At 37.8% G+C, this 16,079-nt stretch overlaps 1 protein-coding gene across 1 annotated transcript in view; it reads left to right on the top strand.

Moving 5' to 3' along the window:
• LOC139730806 (carnitine O-palmitoyltransferase 1, liver isoform-like) overlaps positions 1-6,837 on the top strand; it is a 52,459-nt gene extending 45,622 nt beyond the window's left edge. The window contains exons 15-17 of the mRNA XM_071641674.1: positions 1,709-1,865; positions 4,059-4,175; positions 5,101-6,837. Of these exons, the coding sequence (XP_071497775.1) occupies positions 1,709-1,865; positions 4,059-4,175; positions 5,101-5,286 (460 nt within the window). The 3' untranslated portion in view covers positions 5,287-6,837. The remainder of the gene's footprint in view (positions 1-1,708; positions 1,866-4,058; positions 4,176-5,100) is intronic.
• The last annotated feature ends 9,242 nt before the right edge of the window (positions 6,838-16,079 follow it).

The raw sequence follows: 16,079 nt of genomic DNA, 5'->3' as shown, positions 1-16,079 counted from the left end.
GACAAGATGGCATCTGAGCAAAAAGTGATTATTTTGTTAAATGATTCTTGTAACATGGTCTTGGCGTGTGCAAAATATGGGAAAGATAGGACATGTATTCACCAAGATACAAGAAAAATATGGGGGTGATAGGGGCTGTTTTTCTTGAGTTATTGCAAAGAAAGTTGCAGACAGAAAGAAATATCTCAATACATCGAAGATAAGCTTTAATTTCAACCAAGTTTTTCGACGTGATGCTGACGTCGTATGAAAAAACGAAGGGCACATTTATGATAGCCCAAAGTCTCAGCTACAACATATTAAAATCTGGGAGAAATTCACCGAAGCATAAGTGAGCTAGTGCTCGATAAAGATAGTCATGTCAATTTTCATTTCCAGAAAAACTGCACTCCCATAGAGATAACACGTAAACTGGTCAAATTTGACAAGGTTACTTTCTATCCATTTTTACGAGGTGATGCCGTCATCCAATCAAAACTGTGTTAGTACATTAATGAAAGAAAATTTAACAAGCTACGACATACTGAAATTTAGGTGACAATTGGCAAAGGATAAGTGAGATACGCTCGAATGAACTTGAAATTTGATGACGTCATTTTGAAAATTTACTTTTTTTACTTTATTAAGAAATTAGATATCTTTTAATCATTTTTTCAGTATTGCCAACCCATAAAATGACATGTACAACTCATCAGTTTTCAAAATATGTAAAGAAAATTGGGGGTCACCGTCCATCCCGACGAGTAAAATCGGATTTAAAATTGGCGGTTTTTTGGCATTGTTGCACTGTATATCGCCATTGACGCACGCGCGGAATTCCAACTTTGACGGGCCCGTATGATGTCATATTGTGTCGGATTGACTTGAAACGTGGTAGAAATATTCCTTGACATTTTAGACATCCGATCAAAGTGAAAAAACGGGAAATTTCTATTGCATATGAGCTGTGCGTGCGTATGTGCGCGCGCGTGTACGCGTCTGTCCGATTTTTTCAATTTTTCAAAAAATGCTCCAAATGGTCTGAAACGTGTGCAAAAAAATTTTGAGCTCGATTGGAGGATACGAATATTTCAACGCGCGCGTACGTGCATGTTTTAAGGGTATAGATGAATTTTGACAACATGAGTAGAATCAACTTGACTTGAACTATATGTGACGTAAATTTCATTGAAAAATTCCATTCCATTAATGAGATAGGAGTGAAAATGTGTTTTCATATAATGACGTCATAGTGACGTCACGGTTGACTGATCACTATGATTTTATAAAATTTGTCGTCTTTGGGACATGATACATATATGGTATAAATTTGAAATTGATAGGAAGAGCACTTTCTGAGCTAATCGATACACAACTTTTGAGGAGAAATAAAGAAGAAGAAAAAGAAGAACACCCAAAGAATCCGTACAGATACAGAAGGTGATCCGAGAGGATTCTCGGATCACCTAATGAGTGATTTTGAATATGATCGAATACAGCCATGGAAGATTTTTGTAAGTGGGCAGAGCCTTTATATGATGCAACTTGCAGATACATTGCACACTCTAAAGAATTATGAATTATGAAAAAAGGGTAAAACATCTGTATTGATTATATGAGTGTGAATGATCCCTCCCCCCTCCCCCCTCCCCCCCCCCCCCACCAAAAATAAGATTATCAGAATGAAGATGAATGATTTTCATTTTTTTTTTTTTTTTTTTCACTAAAGGGCAATGGAGGATGGTTCTGTGAGTAAAGAGGAAAAGATTCGGCTGCTACAACGCACCATCAACAATCACCAGGCGATGTTCCGTGACTGCACCAACGGCCGCGGGGTGGACAGACACCTGTTTGCGCTCTATGTGGCCTGTAAAGGCTCCAACCTGGTGAGTTCAGGGGGGTGTTTCATCAATTTAGTCAGCGCTGACAAGTTGTCAGTCTCTGATAATTTCAGCAAAATCCTTGGTTGTGATTGGCTGAGATGCTCTGGTTGCTGACAGTCACTATGGTAATTGTCAGAGACTGACAACTCGTCAGTGCTGACAACTTTCATGAAACGGTACCCAGGGCGCCGTTTCATAAAACTTGTTATCAATAGCAAATTACAATAGCTGTTATAAGCTACTGAAATCCTAGCATCTGATTGGCTGAGAACAAATTTGTTGTAGAAATGTGGCTAGTTGTTACTGATCACAAGTTTTATGAAACGGGACCCAGGTTTCTTCATGACATATTTTTTTCACTTTGATATAGCCAGATACAGCAACAACAACAAAAAGAAAAAAAAGTGAAATCTGTAATTTGAATTTGTCCTTTCTAGGTTTTTAATATAGCAGAGTACGAGCCATCATGAAGGACAGTGTTTACATGTGAGATAGATAGTATTACAGGCATCTTGTTTCCTTAAGCCAGGGCTCGACACTAACTTTATTTTTCGGTGGCCCGATGGGGCCACCAAAATCATCAATTTCAAATTTTTGGTGGCCCGAGAGAAAAATTTGGTGGCCCGAAAAAAAAAAACATTGATAAAAGTCCATTTTTTTTTGATAAGTCGCACACTCACTGCATGCATTTATGCATTTCCGGCGCAAAAAGTTACGAATTTATTGACACACTTCGGTGGCCCGAGGTGGGCCACCAAATTTGCCCTTTTCTGAAATTTGGTGGCCCGACTTTCATTTTTGGTGGCCCCGGGCCACCGGGCCACCGTTAGTGTCGAGCCCTGCTTAAGCAATAACCTGGGGTAGTATTCTGAACACCGTTTTATTTCTGTTGTAACTTGTAAGTCTGTGAGTTACAACACCGCTTAAACAGTTGTAAATCGGTATTCTGAAAACTGTTTTAACGGTGTTGTAAGTCATTTTTTTTTTTTTTTTTACAGGCTTCTCCATCAGACAGATGGGAAATTATCACGCTTATCGTGTTTTGCTAACTATTCATTGTTTCTTAACGGCACTCAAGGCATTCAGAAGATTGATTGACGTCTTCATGTTTTGGAAAATATCCAATGTCCGCTGTTTGAAATTTCACGTAAAACAAGCGCTTATTAGATACTTTTTGAAACATCCAAAGGTACTGAAAGTGAATTCGTGTTGGTGAAGATAGTGAAATCATGTAAAAACTGTTAAATTATTTTGAAAGATGAATAATCGTAAACAGTTTCATAACTAGAGTTAAATGACTTTCACTTGTTATATTGTATATAAAAAATTGAGGATAATCCAGAGGAAACTTTCTAAAAGAAGGTCTTTTGCATGGTGAAGGAAAGTTTGCATATAAGTGTGTTTTAGTGCTTATATTAAGACAAAACTGCCGGCGGTGCCTGTAACCTTTCTGTAGGCATCCATGTGTTTGTGTTTTTACTTATGTGCATACATGCTACGCGTGTACACTTGCAAGTTTACTGTTACCAAATATTTTATTGTAGAATGAGTTTACATTTTGTCAAACTGCTTTTAACTTTTGCCATTTTGTACATACATTGTGTTTATATTGTGTTTATTGTTGCTTGTTTTGAACTCACATACCACAATATTGATTGAATAAATCACACTATCTAATAGAAGTTAAAACGAAAGTCACAACAGAGTTAAAACATCTTCCACCCTGTTTTATCTCAGAAGCATAAGTTTCCACGTGGTGAGAGTTAGAACAGAAGATAAAACAGTTTTCAGAATACCGTTTAATCTAATGGGTGCATAGGTTTGCGCACAAAGTTACGTGCATGTGCATACCTCAAGACAATGGTGTGCGCAGGCAAGGAGAGCGCGAGATAAAACGCAAGTTACAACAGAAGTTACAACAGAGATAAAACGGAGTTCAGAATACCGATTTGTTATGACAGACTTACAACAACGATAAAACAGTCTCAGAATACCACCCCTGAAAGATATGGTAATTTCCTGTAGAGTTAGAGAGTTAACTGCTTGTGTTGATCAATTCTCTTAGGATTCTATTTTCTGTGACAATACCATGTGTGTAATGATCTCATATTCTCAAATCCCTTATATACTGCCTGTCATCTCTGCACATTAATGATTACCCAGTGTATTCCCCCCCCCCCACCCCCATCATTACAGGAAAGTGAATTCCTGAAGACCGCCCTCTCGTTGCCATGGACACTGTCGACGAGTCAGACCCCACAGAGCCAGATGCTGGGCAGAGTGAATGTCAATGAGCCCGGCTACAAGGACAAGGTTAGAAAGTCTCCTTCTCTGAGTGCGGTTTTTGTTCTGATGAAAGCAGCCCGATTTATTTGCCTCCATCTCCTAGGGTGCAAAAGGAACAACATTCCAGCTGGCTGTCCATCCGTTGGACCATTCGTCCCAGATATTGTTATCACTCCAACAAATATTTGCTTGGTGCCTAGCCCAGCCCAGGGATATTACTCGTGGCGTAGATGTGCTGATTTTATTTGGGGTAAAATCCCTCAAAAGGTCAAAGGTTGCTGAATCTTGGCTAAAACGTAAAGACATTTTTAGCTGTCTGGTGGTTATAGTCTTGGAAGATGGTTAAATGAGGATGAGCAATTTGCATGACATGGTAGTGTAAAAGGTCATGGTCAAAGGTCACTGTACTTTTGAAGAAAAAAAAAATCACATTGTAAGCTTTCATAATTGTGTAAAAGTTTGTCAATGAGTGACATTTTGAAGACCCGTGTCAATGATCAAACTTATATCCAAAACTTTATACAGTTTCTGCTGGTGCTGACACAAATAATATGACTGTTTATTTGGCAGTGATATATGAAGTATGGTAACAACTCCTTGAGCTTGTTCTTTAATTTGACCCATGTCAGTAGGTGAGGGTTTAATGGTCAAGATGATATGCTCAAATAACTCCCTGACTCTAACGTCGTTTGAGGATATTTTCCCAAAGCAACTACAGACCATTTGCAGTAATTTAAAACAATGTCAGTGAAGAAAAAAACAACAAGAAATTTGAGAATACAAAGCAAAGTATGTGGTATAAATGGCTTTTTTCCCCTACCTGCATGCTGAATTCAGCTGTGTACTCACTTGAAGCACTACTCACTCATTGCACTTGCTGTCCCCAGTGACATGTGTTGTTGCGCCTGCATGAAGTAACTTTTCAAGCTCTTCCCATTTTCTCCGTCGACAGTCGTGTCCAGGCGGCGGCTTCGCACCCGTCTCCGACTCCGGTTATGGCGTGGCCTACATGATCCCCGAGGAGACGCGCATCTACTTCCACGTCTCCTCCAAGCACTCCTGCCCGAATACCAACTCCCAGCGCTTCATGGACCACCTCTACAAGAGCCTGGATGACATGAGGGCGCTCTTTCAGTGAGAGACCGCCCTAAATCCCCCTACTCCCATCCCCGTCCCCTCCCTGGGCATGGCATGCTGTGCAAATTGGCCGCCACTCCTATGACCGGTTGTGAAATTTGCAGAAAAGGGATGTGTTCAGAGTGAGCAATTCATCTGTTCAGAAAGATACGGGTGTTAACGGTATATCGCAAGTGGTGCCTTAATGGTCTTATATCTTTCTCGACCGACATAGTAACCAGTAGCATCGGAGATATGGCTGTCTCCCATAGATCTGGTACATGCCATATTCAGTTCAACTCAACAGTAGGTCAGTGATGAAGACATATGTGATGTTCAGTGGCCTTGTAAATGTGTTTAAATGTAATGCGCATGGGCAAGGGGACTTTTTTTATGTGTTCTGAAATGTGTGAATTGAAAGGAACAAGGGAAAGTGAAATACAATAAATTATGCATGTCATTCCTTTTTATACTCAACTGTGATGCAATCAAAACATACCTTTGATGTTTTTCTATCCAGTCACCATTTCATTTATTCCACTGTAAAGAACAGAATTTTCTGCAGGTTTCCACGTACAGCTCTTTCGCATATAGAATCCAGAGCTCATAGTTGTTGCCTTTCTCTGTTGAAGTCATGAAGAGTTGAGCAGAATTTTCATCGAATTAATTTGAAATATTTGAAATTTGGAGAAGTCCATGATTCTCTTATTTTGAGATCAGATTTGGATGAAACTTCTATGATTTTTCTTGCTTGATTTTATTCTGTGTATGAAAAATCATCTTGTGCATGGTGTGGAATATTGAATTATACTTTAAGATGACTTGTCTTCTCAAACGTATCTCGCCTGGCTTAAAGAGTAATGTGCATTTCAAGGCCAGTATCAAGTTCCAGTAGTTTTTGTCTGGTGCATTTTAATGTCTTGGATGACTGTATGAACCAGTTACCATGGTGATGAATGGCTGTGACATCACACTTTGGTACTCTATATGAATTTTGTAAATGAAGTGAGGTAGATTATGTATTAGAGGAAGGCTTAATATCTGGAAGACTTAAGCAGGAGCTGTTTGGCTCAATGGACATGACCACAGGCTATCCATCCCAAGGTCGCTGGTTCAATTCCTCTGGCTGTCAGCAGTTGTGCCCCAAAGCCTGGCACTATATCCTCACTGCCTAGTAGTCCTTTAAAGGGATGATATAGGTTTGGTGGAGATGGGGATTAAGATTTTGACTTTTGGCAAGATAATTAGAAACCACTTAATATCAAATATTTAAGAGCATACAATTCTAAGAGGAATTAAACTTTGTTTGATGGAAATCGGTTTTGAAATTCCTGAGATATCCAAAAACGAAGAGGTCCTAATAAAAGGTGGAACCCACCTTTTATTATGACCACTTTGTCTTACTTTGCTTGTGGATATCTCAACTATTTCAAAACCAATTATCAAATAAATTTTGAATTCCTTGTAGAATTGTATGCTCTTTAATATTTCATATAAGTGGTTTCTAATTATCTCAAAAAAGTTAAAACCTGAATCTCCATCACAACCAAAACTATACCATCCCTTTAAAGAGGACTTTAGGCTATCAGTCCTGTAGTTGTTTGCTTCATTTGTAGCCACGTAAAAAACAATCAATTCAAATATACAATTTTGATACAGGAAAATCAATATTTTGCGATTTTTCTCAAAGTTCTGAAGTGACAGATCACATGTGGTGGTCGGTCGTTGAATGAATCTAACAAAGCATAGTGATCTGACGCTGTAAGCATGCTCTGCAAACATTGAAAACTGTAATGAGCTTAATAGCATTGGTTGTTGGTGTCAAGCAAGAAAATCAGAAGTTGATCGTGTTGGAAACAAGATTTTTTTTTTTTTTTTTCTCAAAAATATTGAAATCTATCTTAACGCTCTGATCATGTGAGAAATATGATATTTGTAGAAGATGTTTACCAGGTAAGAATTGACATCAATATGAAGGAATGTTACTAGTATACAAATGACGCACAGGTCTGAGTGCGTCAGTCGGGATTGTGTGCATAAGGTAACTATGGAATGCTTAACCCACGAGGCGAAGCCGAGTGGGTTTAGGCTAAATTCCATAGTTACCGCATGCACACTATATTCCGACTGACGCACGAAAAGACCTGTGCGTCATTTGATTTATAGAATGGGTACTTTTCTTGTCAAAAACCCAGTTTTCTATCGTGTTACCCGATGACAAAATTACTGGATGCATTTCCTTTTGGCTTGCCGCAAAGGGCATGCATACCCGTACTTACCGTTTTTACTGGATGCATGGCCAGCCATGCATCAGTTTTCACTGGATGCATGGCCAAGCTGAGTGCGCGAACGCTTGCTTTAGTGCGCGAACCTTTGTTACAAGTACGCGTACTCTTGCTAAGTGCGCGATAACATGTTTACCACTGTGACTCAGCGTGCGGCCAGTAAAAATGAACACATAGCTCTCGACCAATCAGATCGCAGGATTCTCGCTACCCATTCTATAATGTTGTATAATTGTAACTATCAACAAGCGGCTATGCGAGTATTATCTTGACCTTTAACCACAAAGATACCAAAAAAAGGACAGGATTGCTTACATAAGAAAGAGAAAAACAAGTCAAATCTTCCTTCCTCAAAATTCTTGTGTTTGATATATCGTCTTGAAATGAAGTCTTGTACAAAGGACATAGAATTTGTTTCTTTATGCTGATCATTAGGAAAAATTTTCAAAGGACATTTTTTAATCTTTGGTACGTGATACCGGGAGAATCTACTGTTCAAGATCTTGTCCGGATTTCTAATTTTTGAGTGATTTTATGGTGACTGTTTGCTTCATAAGTGTGTGAGGCTTTTTTTTTTTTTTCAAAATGTAGATCATATTTGATATACATACCAGTGTCTTTCAAGATTAAAATTTTCCAAATTTGGAGGTTAATGTAGGTCTCATTTTTGTCATATTTTTTTTTAATTATGTAATATGATATTTTCATCAAATAACAGGGTATTGAATTGTATTATTAAAAAAGAATTAGTGATATATTATTAACACATTTTTAAGATATTTTTTATACAGATTATGTTCCAGATTTGGGGAAGAACAGAAGAGATGTTGAAATGGAGATTTTGTAATTTTTATTCCAGTAGACCAGTTGTCTTATATGTAAATCATCATTCATTCCCTTTCTTGTTACAAATCATGTTGAATCAAGCTGGCAAGATAGATATCTGTGTCCGTGTTTGTAACATTACTTTTATTTCTAGCTGTTACTACCATGTATTTGCAATATGGTGTAGTTCATTGTGCTGTATTTCATGCTCCTTTCTCTTTTTATGTGTGTTTGTGGGGTGTCATAGTGAAATGCGTGTTATCTTGAAATATAGTGTATATTAGTTACTACTGCAGACAGTCCCCACTTTTACTCATATGGTATAGCTATATCCATATCTTCTTTTTGTACCTTATGTTTGTTTTTTATGTGATTTGGGAATATACAAAAAAACAAAAGGCTATTATATTTAGAGAAGGAAATACATATGACAATACCTACCTCATTTCTGATCGCAAGAGATAGTGGGAAGAAATCTGCAAACTCAGAAGCAGAAGGGCATTCAAGCTTTAATAAAGACTTGGGGATTTTACACCTTTCTGACTCTCAGCCTATGATATACAAACTCTGTGATGAACAGGTTGTACAGTTCTCCCACTGATGCTATAAGTGGTAACAAAATCTGGAAATATATATTTTGGTATGTTTTTATCTGTAAAACAGTGATTAAAAGCTTTGCTCATCACACATATCTGTCCAGCACTCTAAGTTGCTGCTTAGAGTACTTTCTTCTACCAAAGCCAAGTCAATGGATGCATATCACGTCTACCAGCTGCACTCATGTGCAACATCTCCACTCCATTTTGTGGAGAGCACACCTCCTTGAGAACAAAGAATATTTGGACGTCCTCCTGAGTCTACATGTGCGCCTTGATGTTGAGCGACCTTAAGGATTTATATCATGCTGATGGACAAGACACCTTTTTTGCCAAGGATTGTACCTACAATTGTTTCAGAACACATTTAGTGCAAGTGTCAAGAATGGAGCTTTGAGGTCATAATAGTATTACCAGTGATAACAAAATTATGATAAAAAAGAGCAAACAAGTTTCTTACTCAGTTGTACCATTTCTGTACATGCTACCTTGTATAAAGTTGTGTAGCCATTCTTCTCAAATTCTTCATGTTTGAGTGGCGATCCTCTTCTATCTATTTACAGTGTTTTTGTTTTTGTTTTAAGTTCAATTTGTTCCTGAATAGGGTATGGTTGGCTGCCTTATTTGTTATAAATAGTTCGCTATAAACATAGGTATGTCACTGGCTATTTTTACTTTTTAACTGTACAGTGTTTGTCTGTCAATATGTTTTTTGAAGTTGGCATATAGGCCATGCCACAATTGAACGCAATGTCTCTTTTGCTCGACACTTGTCCTTTTCTCCTTGTTATGTACAAGTCGTTACATAAAAATGAAGATTTGCACAATGACACATATGCTGTTGTTTGTTAAAATATGTTCAACAAAATATGATTTCTGTTCACAATCATCTCACATGTTATGTAAACATGGTGTTAAAAGTTGCATGACTTTTGACCCCAAAATGCAACTGATGGAAGGTGAAGCTCTTGTCACATGGTTGCAAGTATTCACAAAGTGCAAGCATAGGAAATAGTTATGATATTTTTAGTGAGAATGGGCATATGACGATGATGTGTTCTGATGTCCCACTACCTCGCACTGTGCAATCTGTCAAGGGAGCAAAATGGTGATATACGCATCTATAATGCATGTGTGCAAACACACTGCTATAGCTTCTGACCATACGAGCATTGAGAATTAAGGGTTTCTGGGATGAACACCAAACTAGGGCTTTCTATAGCTCAGTCGTTGGAGCACTGGGCTAGCAATCCGGAGGTCTCCGGTTCGAATCCCGATGGTATCCCATTTTCTTTGCTCATTTTTCCACCAACATGAATGAAGTTACATCTCTGATGCTGAATGCAGTTTTTGCATTATAATTTAGTGACTATTTTACATGTATTTCATTCTGGTGTGAATTCCATGGTTACCACTCGCTCCTGAGATTTCAAAGCATGTTGCAAGCCGTGGCATTTCATGACCGGAGACTGTTTGGACATTGTCCTCTGTTTGGCAGTGGATGTACTCAAGTAGCGATTGAAAATGGCTCGAGTAAAATCAGCCCGTCGTAAAGTCTGCAACAATCAGTCGCGGCAGTTGTCGCATGCTGTAGAACCGAAGGATCGATGTGTCAGCAGTTAATTGCAAATGAGTATTTTGCTGCTCCCATGGAAGACTGCACTTCTCATAGATATAATGAATATATTTTATTTATTAGTCGTGGTTCGAATGGAAGGCGGTGACACCATGTGCATTGTATTGCCGTTCTTGCTATCAAAGCTCGTAGTCGTGGATTTGTACATGTATGTGTCTGTATCAAATCAAAGAAATATCATCATCACTATTGAAATATAAGTGTGAGTATACTCAACAAGATGTTTTGGTGTAGTATGGGGAGATGAAGGTTTATCACTATAGCATCTCATTTTATGAAGACTTTTTTTAGAGAGAGCAATGTCAACTGAAAGTAAAAGTTGTGTTTTAGGTGACAAAGTGGAGCTAGAAGTCTCTATACTGAAGACTATTAATGATGCTTTGTTGTCCCAAACACTCCTCGTGATACTTGGCACTAATACAAAATGTAAATCTTTCAAGGCCCACTCTTGGAAATTCCTTTTTAGATTCTTTACATCAAACAGTGCTGTAAGAAAAACCATTTAAAGAGTGATGGATGTGAACATGCGGACTTTTATTTTCCAACCAAGTGTGATGATACTTGGCAGCATTCAGACTTTTTTTTTTTGTAGTGTTTTGTGCAGTGGGAGATAGAAACCGTAAAAACTATGGGAGTTGCAGTTCTCTCCCGATTTTGTGAAGTTTCAAAATGAAGTTGATACAGGAATGTCAACTCACTCAGACCCCCCCCCCCCCCATTGATCCCACAAGGAAAATAAAAGATTAAAAAAAAACACTGATTGATTACAGTGAGAAACATCCCGGGGGCGTTTCATCAACGAGTTCGTCGGAGTTTTCACCGACAAATTTGCTATCAGCCAATCAGACCAAGGATTTCATTAGCTTCTAACAGTTGTCAGTGTAAATCCTTGCGTCTGATTGGCTGATAGCAAATTTGTCGGTGAAAACCTCTGACGAACTCGTTGATGAAACGCCCCCCTGGAAACGAGGACAAACTGTTTTGGCCAACAAATTTAAACAAAAAATGGGAAAACTGCACGAATCAAACGTGCTAAATCAAATGTCAAAACAGAAAACAACATATTTAAATTCAATAAACGTTTTCTTATTTTTGGTTGAAGGAAGAGTAAACAAATAGTGAAACACAGTAAATCTAGATGATAGCTGTGTTGACACTCCCTGATGTGCATGGGAACTGTAACAAAAAAATGTTTTGCTTGCTAGCTGAGCTCTTTTACTGTCTTGTCACCCGATGACAAACTTAGGTTGAGAAGCCAAAGCAACATTCAAGTCAGGATTAGAAGTTGTTTGCGCAGTTAGAAGGGTATCGCCTCATTTCCTTCTTTATTTCGTTTCATTTCATGTTTTTGCTTTGAAACACAAGCCAGAGGGAAAAGAGTACAAGATTATTCCAAATAATTTCTCAGTTTTGATAACTGATAGTTTTGTGCTTTGACCTGGAAGCAGTTGAAAGGAAAGTTTTGTACTCTTTTGAGCTTGCATGACGTTACAGCTGTAAGTGTGTAACAATTATGACAGGTCCACCGTAGGTTTGTGATAGAATTTTGGAAAAGTTTGTGCATATTAATCGTTATTGGCATCTTACAAAATTCAAATTCCTACTCTTGAGTGTCTTGAGGGAGCCTTGTAATGACAAAAGTGCATTCAATTTGTATTTTTCTAGCATGTCTGTATTTTTCTCTATTTCTAATGTTCAAAGCAGTGTCATCTTGCATGATAAACACCTTTTGTGGCCTGTGATTTTTTATCATTAGTGTATTTGTTTTGATTTCTGAGAAAAAGGAGATTTTGTGTGTGATTACATGCTCTTTCTCCACTTTATTCAGTGTTGCATAGCTTTTGTGTAGAGCATTGTGTCATTCATTCCTGTAATGAATATCACATTGGTACCACTATTTGATTACAGATGATAATGTATTTTGTGATTATTGTCAAGTGTAGATATACTCATTTGTAGACATGAGTAAATCTTTGTCTATTTCATCCGTAGGTCTAATGCAGTTTACGATAAACCAAATTTAGACAAAGGATTTTATACATATATCAGCATGTTTTCTTCTTCTTGCTGGACCCAAGTATTTCAAACAAAGTAACAGGAGGACTCAAGGTTTTGTGCGGGTCTGTTGCAATGTTTAACATCACATCCAAAGACTGCTTGCTCTTTGTTGTTATGATAGGGATATCACAAACTGCTCAGGAATGTTCTCTTTGCAAAGAAAAAAAAAATCCAAAGATGTTTTTCTACACAATCTGTAATGAGCCAGATTCTATTGTCAACAGTTTCACCGTATTCAATCATTTGGCGATGATGATGATAATGATAATAACATTGATAATGATCATACTAATGATAGCAGTGGCAGTTTTTTTTTTATAGATGATTATGATAATGATAATGATCATCAATTGCCTCCCCCAACATTTTATGTTAGCTTTTGTGTCGTTTTACTTTCATTTCAAGGCTATAAAGTCAATACATATTTTTGTACCGGTATGTCTTTAGATGGTAACTCTTTGAAGAGACCCAGAATTCTCTCCACCTGAAACTGATTGAATCAGAAAATGCTTGATGGAACATGAATTTTTCCCCTCACTGTGAGGTTTGACCTGATTTTCCATGTAAGAGATTTTACGGAGCTGCTACAATGTACTCTGAGAGCTGAAAAAAAAAAGACAGGAATTAACATGATTTGATTGTAATTAAAAAAAAAGAAAGAAGAAGAAGAAGCAATTTGTCATGCAACTTTGGCCTGTCATGCAGTGAAGTCACACAGTACATGTATGTGACTGTTGAGCCGTCATCACTGTCATGGCTACCATCAAAGAGACTACTGTCATTACTATTATAAAATCATCTTTGACGAGGACAAATGTCCCCACTTTGACACATCATCAAGTTGGTATCAGTTGCCGTCATTACACCAATGTCATGTGCATTTTCTGAAATGGATACTCTGTAATGAAATATTGCTTCACTGTTGCAAAAGATGCCATTCAAGCTGTCATTTGCACAGCAATTTATGCTTTTGCATTCTGTGGCTGCCTTCAGTTGATGCTTTGTTTCGCTATTTGTTGTGGCATTTGCAATTAACATTTTAAGTAGTTAATCGGGAAACCTTGGTTGTGTTTTAGTTACCTAATGTGTGTGTGTGTGTGAGGGAGAGGGTGTGTGTGCGTGTGTGTCTGTGTGTGTATGTGTAGGAATATTAAGTACTATATTTATGGTTTATATGTAGTTTTTGCCTGCACAGCTTGGCTCAAATTCTGTAATTTTCAAGAAAAATATTGATAAAACTTTTGTAGAGAATTGTGTTGTAGTTCATGTGAGTAGAGATTGATCATGGTGGAATGTGATAATTTTCGTAATAACTTGTCATTTTAGAAAATGTAAATATTTTTCAGTCGAATGCATGTTTGTGAATATCACTGTCATAATGTCTATCATGAAAGTTTCAATCAACAGTGGGCTTTATTAAAGGCAGTGATTATTGAAAGGGGGAAAAAAACTGGTCCTTTTCCTTTTCATTGGCATTTGTCTTGAACCATTGTAGGAACAGATGTGGAATCTCAGCCAGTTGGCTAATGATTGTATTTGCATAATGCATCTCCCCCTGCTTATAAAACTGTCTTACGTATGTACCACTGAAGTCGAGCCGGTAGATCCTGCTGTGCTATGACTGCCATGGGTTTTGTTTCGTTCTGTACGTGGCAATGTAACATGTAATGACTCAAGTTCTGAAATGTTTTTGTGTCCACATAAAACGTGCCCCACCCGCACCCCTACAAACCCAAATGCTCCGAGACTAAGCCCTTCCCTTCCCACAGTGCATTGCAAATCGGGGCTTCCCACTGCTGTAGTGCGTCTGTTACATTCCATCATGTATTGCATCACAAATTGATTTGGGTCCATGTACATCAGTTGGATTCGTCGTTCATTACTGCCCTGAACGGCAGCAGCAAAACTTTTCAAGTCCTGGCATTGGTTGTACAATGTATGTATTCATAATTGTAATATCTGAGGTCATACATGCATGCCAATGCTTAAATAAAGAGAAGATATAGATGTCATAAAATTATTTTGTTTTCTTGTCTTTTTGTGTGTGTTTTTTAGGGATTCAATGCACAACTCCTGTACTTGAATGCTTATTGTGCCTTTAGCATTGTGTGACTGGTTCTGTGTAAAAAATACTGTCTAAAAAATACTGCATAAAACACAATCAAGAATAGGGGTCATAACCTAGCCATGTGTACAAAGGATCCAATCCAATCCAATCCAATCCAATCCAATCCAATCCAATCCAATCCAATCCAATCCAATCCAATCCAATCCAATCCAATCCAATCCAATCCAATCCAATCCAATCCAATCCAATCCAATCCAATCCAATCCAATCCAATCCAATCCAATCCAATCCAATCCAATCCAATCCAATCCAAAGTCAACACCAAACTGTAGGTTCCATTGGCACATGGTGCTAGTGTATTCAAAACATCTGCTTTCACTGTACACTGATTCAAATCTAGCCGATCCAGTCCAAAAAATCCCACCAAAATACTCTCGGTCACAGATTACAAGAAATTTACATATATTATGGCATTTCACAGTTATTACAAACATCTCAAATATTCAGTGCTTCACAACATTTGCACAAACACGATGGAAAAATGAAAAAAGGCACTATTCATCTACCCACATTAAGCCATTCCCTGTTATTGTTCACCTTTTTCACACTGCTTTGTAAAATTACTGTTGATCTTGTATGAGTTGCCCATATTCATGTCAAATACTGATGGCAAAGTGTCCAATCCCAAAATTCAACATCAAGTGGTCATTGAATATATCGCATATAGAACTAGAATCCATTTTTATACTCCACTGGCTTACTACTACTGGATATGCAGTTTTCAGCAGCTTTTGTTGCTACATTTAGAGCTAGAACCGGTTTACTATGATCATTTCTCCACAGCTGTGTGTACCTTTTTTAGTGAATAAGGTTGTTCAATGCTGCTGCATAGCTGGACAGCCAACATGACGATTGCCTCATGTAGCGGCAACTTAGGCACACCAGTCGGATTCTGGGTACTGAAAAAGATGGATTAAATCACTTGTTACTTGCCCCTAGAGGGGGAAGAAATGTTCATAAATTGAAATATATCAAGAATATGGTCTACGCAATTGGCGCAAGATTGAATGTGTCCACACTGAATGTTTATGCACTCTCTGAATGAGAATCAATTACTGATATGGTATCAAATGAGTAATGTATTCCTACCCAAGTGTCTCCATTATTCCACATTTTTTCTTCCATACATTCCAAGTTGTTGTGACATTTAAGCATCTAAAACTCATTGTGAATCATAAATCTCCCAGTATGTGATGATGAATTTTAAAACTGTTGCTGCCAACATAATAATTATGGTAATTCTAATAACATAATATATGAATATTTATTGTACCTGGCTTTGTGAAA

This window comes from Diadema antillarum, unplaced genomic scaffold (assembly GCF_040938485.1).
Source record: "Diadema antillarum isolate AM-2024a unplaced genomic scaffold, OU_Dant_1.0 seq00000338_RagTag, whole genome shotgun sequence".
NCBI lineage: Eukaryota > Metazoa > Echinodermata > Echinoidea > Diadematoida > Diadematidae > Diadema > Diadema antillarum.
Note: the sequence above shows the minus strand (reverse complement) of the source record. Positions and strands in the feature narration are given on the sequence as shown.